Genomic DNA, 14877 nt, shown 5'->3' on the forward strand with positions numbered 1-14877 from the left:
AGCTGGATAAAAAGGCAAGACCCTACCATATGCTGCCTACAAGAAATGCATTTTAAAATCCCAAGCCATTCTCAGGCTGGTGTTGCAAAAAGGAATTATAAACACGTTAAAAAACAAACAAACAAAAAACAAAAAAAAAAATCCAAGTCACAGATTCTAAGTAAAAGAATGAGAAGAGAACTAACTTCTATACAAACACTAGTCTTAAGGATGCTAGAGTGGCTACGTTAATAGTAGGGAAGACAGATTTAATACCAGAGATAGGCCGGGCGTGGTGGCTCAAGCCTGTAATCCCAGCACTTTGGGAGGCCGAGACGGGCGGATCATGAGGTCAGGAGATCGAGACCATCCTGGCTAACACGGTGAAACCCCGTCTCTACTAAAAATACAAAAAACTAGCCGGGCGAGGTGGCGGCGCCTGTAGTCCCAGCTACTCGGGAGGCTGAGGCAGGAGAATGGCGGGAACCCGGGAGGCGGAGCTTGCAGTGAGCTGAGATCCGGCCACTGCACTCCAGCCCGGGTGGCAGAGCGAGACTCCGTCTCAAAAAAAAAAAAAAAAAAAAAAAAAAAAAAAAAAAAAAAAAAAAAAAAAAAAAAAACCAGAGATAAAGAATACTTCATAACAATAAAAGGATAGAGTTTCAAAGACCATGAAGCATGAAGCTTGACAGAACAGGCTAATCTGCAATTACAGCTGGCAATTTTAACATCCTTTAACATCCTTTTCTTAGGAACAGAACTAAAGATTAATATGGTTGCTATGGGAGATCTGAACACAGCTGTGGACTGCCTTGACCTAATGGACATTGCCAGCACACTGCGCCCAGCAACTGCAGAGTACACATTCTTTGAAGAGCACACAAAATGTTCTCCAAGACAGCCAGACCATGTGCTGGACTACAGAGCAAGTCTCAGTGGATCTCAAAAGACAGAAATGACAGATTCCCTGACCATGATGTGAATTAAGGTAGGAAGCATGAAGGAATCGAAAAAACTCCCCAGGTGGCAATTAAACACCACAGCTCTAAACAGCTCATGAGTCAAAGAAACCACAGTGAAAATTAGCAAATATTTTACATTTTCCATTCATGAGAAATGAGTCAAATGAAAATGAAAATAGGACATCTCAAAGTTGGTAAGATGCAGCTAAAGCAGTGCTTAGAGGGAAAATCTTAGTTGGGAACTAGAGGCCGGGTCTGCCTGAGGGCTGAGAGCCACAGTCATCCCAAAGTCAAAGGTGTTACTTGTTCTCTCTCAGAAGGAGCTGCTTACTGGTGGCTCCATTTCCTCATCTGTGAAACGACTTATCTCCACTGGACATCCTAACTGCAGCCACAACCTCTCTCATGCACTTGTGTGCCCATGACTCTCACCCCACTGGTGACTATCCATGCTGAGCCTCCCTTCCCCACCATGTTAGGAACAAGAGTGTGGTTTCAGCCTCTGCTGTCCCTCAGGGCCCAGGCCAGTGCCCCATGTCCTGCTCATCAACTGGAAACCCCAAGAGGTCATTAGAGGTCCAGCACCCTGGGCCACCCCAAGTCCCACAGAAGTACTTACGCTTCTCCAGCTGGTCCCCGATCACCCTGAGGAAGGCCACGGAGATCATGAGCAGGTTGACAAGGAAGCAGGCCTCACACAGCTTCCCGATGGCGGGGCCACAGAGCCCCCTGACCACGCCCTGGTAGGTGGCCTGGCCACTGACAGCAGCAGCATAGCCCAGGATGACCAGCCCGCTGACCAGGAAGACCAAGGAGACCTGCGGAGCAGGACCTGGAACTGGGGTGTGCCCACAGCCCACCCACCCCCAGTCAACCACCCCTCAGGCACACTCTCCACATGGCTTCTTGTCCACAGACGCCAGGGCTGCTGCCAGCATGGGAGGCGTTCTACCAGCTGTGTCACTGCACCCCCACCCCCCCCCCATCCATCCTGAAATCAGAGCTGCAGAGCAGGCTGATTCTGGCAGCCTCACTGGCTCTAGGCTGTGAACCTGGGAATCTGAGACCATCCTGCCCCAGTCGGACAAGTGATACATCAGAAACCCAGAGTTTAAATTACTCTCCTGAAATTGCCTGGCCTGTGGGTAGAGAGGCAGTAGGCACGGTGGCTTGGAACACGAGGTGGAGCGGGCACAGCTGGGCTCAGGTTCTAACCACCGCTCACCTGCTGTGTGGCATGAGGCAGGCTGGCAACCTCTGCTTTTCCATTTGTGAAAGGGGGGTAGCACTGCCCCCTTGCAGGGCTGCTGTGACACATCAGGACGAACAAGGCCTGTGACACACTCGGCTCAGCACATGAGTGCTCCAGAAATGGTGTTCCGGCTGGGCACAGCGGCTCATGCCTGTAATCCCAGCACTTTCAGAGGCTGAGGTGGGTGGATCACCTGAGGTCAGGAGTTCGAGACCAGCCTGGCCAACATGGAGAAATCCTGTCTACTAAAAATACAAAAATTAGCCGAGCATGGTGGCAGGTGGTGCCTGCAGCCCCAGCTACTCATGAGACTGAAGCAGCAGAATCGCTTGAATCTGGGAGGCAGAGGTTGCAGTGAGCTGAGATTGTGCCACTGTACTCCAGCCTGGGGGATAGAGAAAGACTCTGCCTCTAAAAAAACCAAAACGAAAAAAGAAAAGAAAAGAAATGGTGTTCCCTCTATTTCAGCTTAAATTTATTTATTTATTTTGGAGAAGGAGTCTAGCTGTCACCCAGGCTGGAGTGCCATGGCATGACCTCAGCTCACTATAACCTTTGCCTGCCAAGTTCAAGCAATTCTGCCTCAGTCTCCCGAGTAGCTGGGACATGCCATCATACCCAGCTAATTTTTTTTTGTATTTTTAATTATTATTTTTTGAGACGGAGTCTCACTCGGTCGCCCAGGCTGGAGTGCAGTGGCACAATCTCGGCTCACTGCAAGCTCCGCCTCCTGGGTTCAAGCCATTCTCCTGCCTCAGCCTCCTGAGTAGCTGGGACTACAGGCACCCACCACCACACCTGGCTAATTTTTTGTATTTTTTAGTAGAGACGGCGTTTCACAGTGTTAACCAGGATGGTCTCGATCTCCTGACCTCATGATCCGCCCGCCTTGGCATCCCAAAGTGCTGGGATTACAGGTGTGAGCCACCACGCCCGGCCTTTTGTATTTTTAAAATCTTTTTCCAAAATTATAAAAAATTTTCAGGCCAGGTGCTATGGCTCATGCCTGTGATCTTAGCACTTCAGGAGGCCAAGGCGGGCGGATCACCTGAGGTTGGGAGTTTGAGACCAGCCTGGCCAACATGGTGAAACCCCGCCTCTACTAAAAATACAAAACTTAGCCAGGCATGGTGGCACATGCCTGTAATTCCAGCTACTTGGGAGGCTGAGGCAGGAGAATCACTTGAAGCTGAGAGGCGGAGGTTGCAGTGAGCCAAGATCGCGCCGAGCTGCGAGTGGGGACAGAGCGAGACTCTATCTCAAAAAAAAAAAAAAAATTCAGATGTACAGGAAAGTTGCAAGAATGTTACAGTGAACACCCCCTGTGGGCAACCACCCGACTTCCCCATGACAGCTTGCTGTACTTGCTTTGACTTCTCTACCCTTCCACCATGCCTCTGTGCGGCCATCCATCTTAATGGATTAGCATTTTGAAGCAAGTTGCAGATCCCGGTGTACGTACCGTGGAATACTCTGGCGTGCCTACCAAGCATTAGAGCTTGATGTTTGTTCGTTCACAGGCCTTTTCTCTTGTGGGGTGAAAATTTACATATAAAAATGCACAAAATCTTAAGTGTATTGCTGGAAGATGTACAATGCACATGTGCCAGCCAAACCTCTACCCACAGGCAGAACATCACCACACCCTGGACGGTCCCACAAGTCCCCTTTCTGTCTCCTTCCCATCCCCACTGGTCTAGTATTTTCCACCTTTACGTAATTCCCAGCTCCTCCCACTCCACCACGCGTGTGTGATTGATCCGTATCGTGCGCACAAGCAGCTTGCTTCTGTTTTTTGCTAACAGGCCATTGTCTGAATAGATCACAATTAGCCAAGCATGGTGGTTGAGCATTCCACATCTAATCCCTCGAGTCTGTGAATGTGGCTTACTGGAAACAGTTTTTGCAGATGTCCACAAGGAAAACCTAAGTGAAAAACCGTTCTGCCTATGTCATTAAGGATCTTGAGGTGAGGTCATCTTGGATCTGGTGGGTCCTCAACCCAATGAGGTGTGTCCTTGTAGAGACAGAGGCGGCGGCGGCAGAGATTGGAGTCATGCGGCCACAAAGCCAAGGAGCACCTGGAGCCACCAGGAGCTGGAAGAGCCTTTGGAGGGAGCGAGGCCCTGCTGACACCTTCATGTCAGACTCCTGACCTCCAGAACTGTGAGAAAATACATTTCCAGTGTTCTAAGCCCTCCTTTTTGTGGTAATCTTATAGCAGCCCCAGGAAACGGACACATCCAATTCTAAAATACTGAGGGATTTCTCCAATGCCCTCTCACCCAGGTTCTAAGCTCCGTGAAGACTGGGCAGTGTCCTTTTTTCTATTTTGCCCCAGAGAAGGACCTGACAAACGCAGACACTCAGAAAACATCTGTGGTTGAAAGGCAGGGGCGCCGGGTGCTGTGGTTCATGCCTGTAATCCCAGCACTTTGGGAGTCCGAGGCGGTGGATCACATGAGATCAGGAGATCGAGACCATCCTGTCCAACACAGTGAAACCCTATCTCTACTAAAAACACAAAAAACTAGCTGGGCGTAGTAGCATGTGCCTATAGTCCCAGCTACTCGGGAGGGAGGCTGAGGCAGGAGAATCGCTTGAACCTGGGAGGCAGAGGTTGCAGGGAGCCGAGATCACGCCATTGCACTCCAGCCTGGGCAAGAGTGAGACTATCAAAAAAGAAAGAAAGGAAAAAAAAGAAAAAAAAAGAGGCAGGGGAAGGTGTGGGTGCAGGGAGACTCACGGTGAGCCATCCCTGGAGGATACGGTCACCACAAGAGGGACTGAGCCTCCGGGCAGCAGAACTGCAAGGAGCCCCGGCCACCGTGCCAGACCCAGCCCCTCCATAGATCCCAAGAGGGGGTTTGTCCATTTTCATCAAATGTCTCCCATCTAAGTACGAATCAGGCCTGACCCTGCTTAGTGAGATCAGATGAGATCAGGTGCATTCAGGGTGGTATGGCCCTAGACTGTTTTCATCAAATGTCACTAAACCTCCAACCCTAATGAGTCAGGCTTCCAACCTCTGCCCACTGACTTCACGTTTAAATGCTCCCCATGCAGAAGCCTCACAAGCTAAGTGGAGGGAAGCAGCCTCCCCCAAATCTTCCGTCGTTCAGTGACATCACCCCAGCCCACCTCCATCTCCCCGGCAGCCCTGGAGGCTGAAGGAACAACTTGGAGTGGCGGGAGCTTGTCAACAGCCAGCCTGGCTCCTCTACTCTGCCATGAGTTTCCACTTATTCATGTCCGGGTTTCCTTCTCAAGTCTGCTGAGCGAAGGGATCTCGAGCTCATCCTAAGCAAAACGAAACAGCCGTTTGCCCAGAGCCAAGTCACAAACGCGGTCTCAGGCCTATCCAGCCCTGCAGGGCCAGCATCTGATTTCAGCAAGATCTGCAGGAGATGCCTGCATGGTGCTCACGGAGCAGGGATCCCCCTTCTCTGGCTCATGGCCATTCCTGCTACCCAGGGATTGGCCACGGCCCTACCCCCAAGCCCCGACTGCCTCACCCTGGGCCTTCTGTGGCTTGAGATCCGGTTTCTCCCTCGTTGCCATAAGGGCAGCCTTCCTGACGCACTAGTCCCAACACAGGCGTGCCGCCCCCTCACGTGCACCTCAGGAAGCTCTTACCATTTCCAATGGGGCTCAGTGCAAAGGTCACCTCCTCCGAGAGGCTTCTGACCACACTGTGTTGTATCATCCCCCCATCCCCAGAGACACATGACCCTCCCGGCATGATCCACCATCTGAAGCTGATGACATGCATCTTGTCTGACCTCCCGTTAGAACAAAGTTCCATGAGGACAGGGACCGCACTGCCTCGTCCATCCTAGGCCAGGCACGGGGCAGGCGCTCGCCAATGCCAGGGGTGGCATGGGTTACACCCGACACTGCAGTTTCCAAACAGACACGAAGAGCCTTCAGGGCACACAGTTGGAACTCAGCCATTATCCACCAGCTGCTATAAAACATGTGAGATAAAACCCGCCAAAGAGCTCACCACAAAATGTAGCAATTCATTCCATCAGCCACGGGGAAAAGCATCTTAGAAAATAAAGCTGTGCTCATGAGTGGCTCTCCCACAGCAAAAAGAGCGCGGCGTCCGCGCTTCCCCAGAAGGGAATCCCGGCTCTGCACCTGGCAGGCAGAAGAGCCGAACATCCGACACCAAACAAGGCTGGCCCGGCCCTGCGTGGGGAGTATGGGGGTGTCACACCAGTTAACGGCTCAATCTGCACACAGCAGTCCACCTTTGTTTTGTTTGAGATGGAGTCTCACTTTGTCGCCCAGGCTGGAGTGCAGTGGCACAATCTCAGCTCACTGCAACCTCTGCGTCTCAAGTTCAAGCGATTCTCCTGACTCAGCCTCCTGAGTAGCTTGGATCATAGGTGCCCACCACCACACCCGGCTAATTTTTTTATTTTCAGTAGAGACAGGGTTTCACCATGTTGGCCAGCCTAGCCTTGAACTCCTGAGCTTAGCTGATCCGTCCACCTTGGCCTCCCAAAGGGCTGTGATTACAGGCGTGGGCCACCATGCCTGGCTCAGCTTTAGTTTTTGAGCTGAGACCAGCAGGCAAGAAAGAGCAGCTGACCAGGCAGGGTGCCCAGAGAGCCTCCTTCCCGGGTGAAATGTCCACTTCACAGACGGAGCTGCGACGCCTCTAGCTCCATCCCAGGAGCTGTGTATCAGACATCACCGGGGCCCATAGGGGATATTCTCGCCCCAGGGCTACAGTGGGATTATCTTCTCCCCTCATTAGCTGAGCAGGATAGCAGTTAAAACCCCGAAGCTATAGCTTACAGGACACGCAACTCCGCAGAAGCAATGCAGAGAACCCCACCCAGAAAAGCCAAAGCCACCTCGTACCCGTCCCCTGGACTCACTTCCCGGGGACTTACCAGCTCCACCAGGAAGGCAGGGACCACGCCGCCCGCTTTGGAGAAGGCCCAGGGGAAGTTGAGCAGGCCAGCTCCCAGCGCGGACTTCATGAGGATGAAGACGGCACCCATTGAGGACAGAGTGGCAGCGGCCGCGGCAGGGTGAGACTTTTCTGGAAGGTCTCTGCTTCCTGGGGTCTGTCCCTCCATGGCTAGAGGCAGCAAAACGGTGGAGAGAAAGCATGACCTTCACGCTTTCTTCCCTCCCTAAGTTCTAGGTATCCTTATTTCTCTCCCCAACTCAGTGAGAGCTCCCTGAGCCGCTCTCGCCCACTTCCTTGGCAGCGGCTCCCCCTTTCCAAAGGGTGCTGCATGCATCTGCCTGTGACTTCTGGTCCCCCTTCCTCTCCCCCATTCCCTACCTACATTATTCTCACTCCTGCCCTCCCGCTAGACCCCAAAACCGCCTCACCCTTCCCCCCTCTCTCTTCTCCCAAACCCCCAACCTTCCTCATCCCCATCAATCCTCTCTCCCCACATTCCCATCCACCTCCTTTGCTTCCAGCCAAACTTCTGTACAGACAGAGCCCCAGTCCCTGGTCCTGACCACCAAATCCAACCTTTAAGGTGCCAGACAGTCCTTGGCTGTTGGGGATGGGACTCAGGCTCACTCCAGGTGGCTCAGCTGCATTTCCTGGGGCCAGAGGGGTGGGAGAAGGAAGATTCTAGTTTGGAGGGGTGGGTGAGTCATTAATTAAAGGAGCCCCAGCTAGTGTGTGTCAGAGTCAGGCCCCTCCACACCTAGGAGGACAGCAACAAGTGGTCAGGGCCATGGGTCCCAAGAATCTGCAGCTTTTGAGACTTCTGACCTGAGCAAGGAAGGCTTAAGACTCCCGCCTCTCTCCAGCCCCCTGCAGGCCCGGCCCCGGGGGTGGAGCTTTCTCAGCTGCCCTGGAGGGTGACAGGGAGCTCAGCTAGTAGCAACATGGGGCCGGGGAGCAGGCATCATGATCTCATGGCAGCTTCTGCAGCACCTCCAACCTCAGATGCCTCTCCGAGGCCCCCAGCCCAAGGGAAGGGGTGTGAAAAGCGCACTGAGCCCAGCCTCCTCAGCTGCAGAACAGGCTCCACTGTCTGCAGGTGCTGCCTCCAACGTGGCTTCCTTTACCTCCTCCGCCCAACTCCAGCAGGTGTGCCTGAGAGCTAATCCCATGCACAGGAGTCACCCACGGGGCTTGTTGAAAGCTTGGAGGCGGCGGCGGCTGCTGGTCCCTAGGCCACGCTTGAGTAGTGAGACATCTCTCCAAACTGATACGTGGTTAGCTAAGGGGCCAGAATATCCGAGACGGCCCCGTTCCGGAAAATGCTGGCACATGCAGGTCAGATCTGGAATTTGACTGTTTATTCCCGGAACCCAGGCTCCTTCTCACCCACATTCTTAAATGCCAGTTTGCATCAGAATCCGTCGGAGGGCTTGTTCAAACAGACCACCAGGCCCCAACCCGTGTTTCTGACTGAGCAGCTCCGGGTCGGGGGCGGGGCCGGGGCACCTGCCTTTCTAACGGGTTCGCAGGTGACTCCAATGCTGCTGGTTCGGCCCCTTGTTGAGAAGCACTGCTTTCAGTTAAACATTTTCAATGCCCAGAGTCCCCCGCTGCATCTAATCAGTCCTTATCTGTCCCACACCAGATCATCCCCAAAGGCTTCTTTTTCATGTGGTTTCTAACGGTCTCAACCCCCTGACTCCTGTCACCTTCTGATGAGCTGGCAGGTTCCAACCTCTGTGGCTCACACAACGGCTGCTCCATGAATGCCCAACCATCAGAGTCGGTGGCTGGCTTCTCAGCAGGGGCAAGTAAAGGGAGCCGGGATTGCAGTCCCGGAGTTCGAGGCTGGACAGTGACCCGGATGGCACTGACGCCACTGCTGCTTAAGTGTGCTGCTGAGAACCCGGCCTGGATAAGGTCACGTGGATTCCCAAGCGCGTGTCCCCACTGTTCCCCCCAACTCCCACCCCGCACCAAGCAGGAACTGGGCTCAGGCAGGTGGAGCACGTGGCTCACAGCATCACAGCTGACAAGCAACAAGGCTGGGATTCACCCTGAGTCAGGCTCCTTTCAGAGGCTGCAATGTCCCAGGGCCGCCGGCCCCACAAGGATTCTGACAGTGCCTGAATGAGTGAGTGTGTGAGAGAATGAATGAATGAAAACACAGACGCCAGAAAAGAAAGGAAAGGGAGCGTCGTTTGATTGTTCCCCTGTATTAGGCTCCTGAGGCTGCCAACAGACTCGGGCTTAGAACAACAGAAAGTTATTCTGTTACGGTCTTGGAGGCCAGAAGCTGGTCAAGGTATAAATGGGGACATGCTCCCTCTGGACGCCATGGAGGGAGGATCCTTCCTGCCTCTTCCAGCTCCTGGGGGCTCAGGCACTCCCTGGCTTGTGACTGCATCGCTGCCGTCTCTGCCAGCATCATCTTCCCACGCTTTCTCCTCTGTCTTCTCTTTTCAGGAAGGCCCACCCGGATAATCCAACATGATCCCATGTCAAGATCCTTAATTATATCTGCAAAGACCCTTTCTCCAAATAAGGTAACAGTCACAGGCTCCAGGACATGGCATAAATATGTCTACTGGGGGCCACCATCCAGCCCATTACACCCCTCACATCTGAGATCTGAGTTCTCATCAGTCATTCAACAAACACTGATTGACTGAGCACCTACTGTATGCAGGCACTGGAGCTCAAAGGTGAAAGAGAAGGCTCCTCCAGAGAAGAGGACGGTCCCGTGGGGAGCTCACGATGAGACAAGCCACCCCAGCCCAATGGGAGAAGGACTGGACTATGATACCCGAGAATGAAGGTGAATCTGGAGGGGCTTCCTGGAGGTGTGGGGGCTGAGGGAATGTCTGTGCACCATTGGTGAAGGGCTGGGAGGATGTTCTGGGAAGTGGAGACTCCAGTGGCAGGTGCATGAGCCAGTGCTCCCGGGAAGGGCCCTAGGGGACTGGGGTTCCCTAGGATAGAGACCTACGTCAGCGCTGAGCTGGGAAAACGCTTAAACTCTGTGTCTCACTTGCTGGAGGGTCACTAAACCGTGTGGAGATGGCACTGGACACAGCAGGGAAGGCGGGGGCTGCGGGTGACACTGCAGGCAGGGCCTGTGCACTGCCCAGGCTGCAAGAGGGTGGGGGCCACACGGAGTATTCACACAGCTCTCCCCGGCCTGCCACAGAGGCCAAGTCAGTCCCACTCCCCCCACATCCAGCCTCCTGAGAAAGGAGATAAAGGGCGGCTGGGGGCTTTGTAGTCCTTAATCTCCACTTGGGGCTGGGGGGACACTTCCCTGTCCCTGCCGGTGGGTCCCTCATTAGTGGTCCATTAACGTGCATGACTTAGAAATTGGCCACTGGGCTGTGAAATTCCAAGCAATGGGGAAAACCTCTTAATTCGGAGGAGCTTTGATATCCACTCTCTGCCGGCCTCACAGGGCTGCGTGACCTTTCCCTGCTGGGCCCCATCTGCAGCCGGTGGGCCGGCAGGCGGGCGGCCACCCTCTGCTTAGTCGGCCCAGCCCACCCAGACCTGACACTGGCTCCAGTGCAGCAGGAGCACAAGGAGGCCACACAGAGGTGCCCGTGTGGATGCTGCCGGCCGTGGCCCACACTGCACCCTGCACAGGAAAGCCCAGCACGGGGTGGCCTCTCTCCCCTGTGGTGTGGGGACCCACCCCACCAAGGGAGCTCCTGAGGACCCCTCCCTTCCTCCCTCAGAGTCTGTGTCAGGTGACAGGCTTAGGAACTTTCACAACAAAGTGGACTCTGATAGTTTCCCCAGACCTTTCTGCTCATGTCTGATAGAAAATTCTGGCTCACACAGAGGCAGGCGGATCACCTGAGATCAGGAGTTCAAGGCCAACCTGGCCAACATGGCGAAACTCCTGTCTCTACTAAAATGACAAATATTAGCTGGGCGTGGTGGCAGGCACCTGTAATCCCAGCTACTCAGAAGGCTGAGGCAGGAGAATCACCTGAACCTGGGAGGTGGAGGTTGCAGTAAGCCGAGATCGTACCATTGCACTCTAGGCAGGGCGACAAGAGTGAAACTCCATCTCAAAAACAAAAAACAAAACAAAAACAAACCCAGAAAATTCCAGAGAACAGATAAGGGCAGGCCTCAGGAGCTAGCCGGCTGCAGCACATGGTATCGTCACCCTGGCTCTGGGGTCTCAGGCCCGAGCCTCCCTCGGGTCACCTGCGAAATGGGAGGACACAGGCACCTGCTCTCTGGGGCCGTCAGGAGGGCCCGTGGAAGGTGCGCACAGCCCGGGAGTGGCACGTGGCAGCTGCTGAGCTTGGAAAGGAAGTGTGTGCCATACTCCATTATCCAAATTTCCGTTTTCACTTGGGCCCAATTCGGAGCTTCTAGAACAGAATCCTGAACCTTAGCTATGCAAGAACTGCCTTGGGACTTTTCACACTCCAGATGCCAGGCATACCCGCAGAGCTGCACATTAAACTGGCCCGGGGTGGCACTAGGCGTCAGAATTTTTTTTTTTTTTTTTTTGAGACAAGAGTCTCACTCTGTTGCCCGGGCTGGAGTGCAGTGGCACAATCTCGACTCACTGCAGCCTCTGCCTCCCGGGTTCAAGCCATTCCCCTGCCTCAGCTTCCCAAGTAGCTGGGGTTGCAGATGTGCACCACCATGCCCAGCTAATTTTTGTATTTTTGGTAAAGATGTGATTTCACCATGTTGGCCAGGCTGGTCTCGAACTCCGGACTTCAGGTGATCTGCCCGCTTCGGCCTCCCAAAGTGCTGGGATTATGGGCAGTCAGAATTTCTACGAACCTCCCTCAGGAGGGTCTACCGTGCTGTGAGGGTAGAAAACCGTTTTTAGGGCCTCCCGCTGACCCTGCTGTCCCCGAGACTGAAGCCCCTCCTTTCTCCGAAGCTCTCAGCCCCGGGCCTGGCCCGCCAAGGCTGCTTAGTAAGCAGCTCAGCAAGCCCAGTATGTTGGAGCAGAGCTGGCGTCTACCTTCTCAGATGGCAGAGGGACCCCACCTGCAGCAATTGCCAGGGACCCAAAGTCCTGGGATGGGAGACAGATGTCACAGGCCCAAAGTCCTGGGATGGGAGACAGATGTCACAGGCCCAAAGTCCTGGGATGGGAGACAGATGTCACAGGGATAGAGAAACCGTTTGTGGTCGGTGAAATGATGGCCTCAAAGGTGTCCTCATCCCAACCTCCAGGCCCTGTATGTTACCCCACATGGCAAAAAGGGGCATCACAGATGAGATCGGGGACCTTGTGGGGAGGGACCCTGGGCTACCCAGGTGGGCTCTGTATGTAATCAGTGTCCTTCTAACACGGATGCAGGAGGGGCCAGAGGTCAGAGAGGAGACAGTGGCGTGGAGACAGCAGCAGAGGCTACATGGGTGTGCTTGGAGGAGGGAGGAGGGGCCGCTGGATGCTGGCAAAGGCAGGGAAATGGGTTGTCACCCCGGGCTTCAGGAAGGAAGCAGCCCTGCCAACACCTTGATTTTAGGCCAGTGAGCCTGAATTTGCACTTCCAACCTCTGGAACCGTAGGAGCATAAATATGGTTTTTGTTTTTTTTTTTTTTTGAGACGGAGTCTCGCTGTGTCTCCCAGGCTGGAGTGCAGTGGCGTGATCTCGGCTCACTGCAAGCTCCGCCTCCCGGGTTCACGCCATTCTCCCGCCTCAGCCTCCCAAGTAGCTGAGACTACAGGCGCCCGCCACCACGCCCGGCTAGTTTTTTGTATTTTTAGTAGAGACGGGGTTTCACCATGTTAGCCAGGATAGTCTCGATCTCCTGACCTCGTGATCCACCCGCCTCGGCCTCCCAAAGTGCTGGGATTACGGGCTTGAGCCACCGCGCCCGGCCGGAGCATAAATATGTTTTAAGCCACTGAATTTGTGGTAGTTTGTCCAGGTGGCCGTAGGACCCACACACACCCGCATCCTGAATTCCGATCCTTGAGCAGCTCTGAGAGGACAAGCTTGGCGGGCTCTGCATCCTGAATTCCGACCCTTGGGCAGCTCTGAGGACAGGCCTATGGGCTCCCTCTGGGCTCAGCAGCAGAAGCTAGGTCCCTCAGGAGACACAGTCACAGGGCACAGGCCTTGTCACATCCTGCAGTCCCCGCCTGGGGCCTGTCTCCAGAGCTGCAGTCAGGGGGTCAACTGTGGGAGTGAAAGCAAGAATCCTTCAGGCTCACTCTCCTCCTGCCACTGTGTCCAATGGAGAAAACACAGGGGGTGCAGCGGGGGTCGGTGAGCAGCCAACACGGGCCGGGGGCAGAGGGCAGGGAGGAGGGCATGGTGCCAGGGCTGAGCCCACAGGGTCTTCATCCATGGGGTTCTGACCCCTTGGGTCCACACTGACACTGGGGGTCCGAAGGGCACAAGAACCTCTTCCAGGTTCTAAGCCAGGGCTCCCAAGGGGGCCGCCTGTCGACAAGAATCTCCTGCGGAGGGAGCGTGTGTGTTAAGAGTTAACATGACATAAAATTCACTTTAACTCCATCTGGGGCTTACCATTTTAGAGTGTGCAGTCCAGTGGCTTTAAGTACTCACAATGTTGTGCCAGTATCACCACTATTTCATTCCAGAACATTTCAACAGCCCCAAAGGCACATCCCTTCCCCCAGCTCCTGGCAACCACTGATCGACTTCCTGTTTTTGTGCAATCTGTTTACTGTGGATATTTCATCATACATGATGTGGCCTTCTGTGTCTGGCTTCTTTTACTCAGCATGTTCTTGGGGTTCCCTCACTTGGGAGCATGTGTGACAACTTCGTTTCTTTTTATGGCCGTGTTCAATGGCATGGAGAGGCCACCTTTGTCCATGTGGCCATCACTGCTGGGCGTGTGTGCTGGCCCCGCCTTCTGGCTACTTCGAGTAGTGCAGGTGGGAACTTCCGCACAGAGGTCTTTGTCTGAACAGCTTGGTTTCAGTTCTCTTGAGCAGAGGCTTAGGGATTGTTGGGGCACAGCTCCAGTCGCTGTTTGCTCTGGGGAGCTTTTAAAAGAGATTCCTAGTCCCTTCCCAAGGAACAGATGATCTAGTCAAGCTGGGGTGAGGCCGGGGATCTGTATTTCTAGCACACTTACCTGCAATGCCTCCTTGTTACCAGCAAATGAAACCAATATTCCATGAGTTAATATCCAATTAAGGGGGTGGCACCAGCCATGTTTTTAATGAAGAATTTCAATATTTCTCTAGAAACGTCTATCTAATCTGTATATAAAAAGAGAGACAAACCTTTTGCATGTCCTTGACTCTGTATTTTGTGTCCTGTGAAATCAAAGTCTAAGTTAACCCTCGCGTTATTTCCAGTAGGCAGCACCCTCCCCCGCCGGGGAGGGAGGCAGCCTGGCAGTGAGGGCTTCAGAGCTCAGGCCTAGGCCAGCCCTGGGGTTTCTCCTGAAAAATGGATCTGAGAGCCCTGGGTGGGATCATGTCCACAAACCATTGGCCTGAGGCACAAAGAGGAGGGCTCAGCAGGTCCCAGGGCCGTCACTGTGGGCCAGGCTCACCTACTGTGCGTGGCATTCCCAGGAGGTCTCCTCGGAGCCATCGTATGTGGGACATGCTCTGCACGGAAAGGACAAGTGTGTGTGCAAAGGAAGATCTAGACTTGAGTGTCCTGTACAGGGGAGGGGGCCAAAGGGGGAGTCACTATTTGCATCTCATCTTAAAGATTCCTGTAGTCGGGGCCACTGCGTGAGTCTCCAGAGAGAGCCAGGGCGAAGGATGACTCCTGACGCCGCTCAG

At 54.0% G+C, this 14877-nt stretch overlaps 1 protein-coding gene across 1 annotated transcript in view; it reads right to left on the reverse strand.

Annotated features, from left to right (window-relative positions):
- The window catches only part of SLC38A8 (solute carrier family 38 member 8), a 35089-nt gene extending 27173 nt beyond the window's left edge, over positions 1–7916 (reverse strand). The window contains exons 1-3 of the mRNA XM_050775065.1: positions 7700–7916; positions 7101–7291; positions 1561–1759 (exon numbers count right to left, since the gene is read on the reverse strand). Coding sequence (XP_050631022.1) covers positions 1561–1759; positions 7101–7289 — 388 coding nt within the window. The 5' untranslated portion in view covers positions 7290–7291; positions 7700–7916. The remainder of the gene's footprint in view (positions 1–1560; positions 1760–7100; positions 7292–7699) is intronic.
- Between the last annotated feature and the right edge of the window lie 6961 nt (positions 7917–14877).

The sequence above is a fragment of the Macaca thibetana genome, chromosome 20 (assembly GCF_024542745.1).
Source record: "Macaca thibetana thibetana isolate TM-01 chromosome 20, ASM2454274v1, whole genome shotgun sequence".
Taxonomy (NCBI): domain Eukaryota; kingdom Metazoa; phylum Chordata; class Mammalia; order Primates; family Cercopithecidae; genus Macaca; species Macaca thibetana.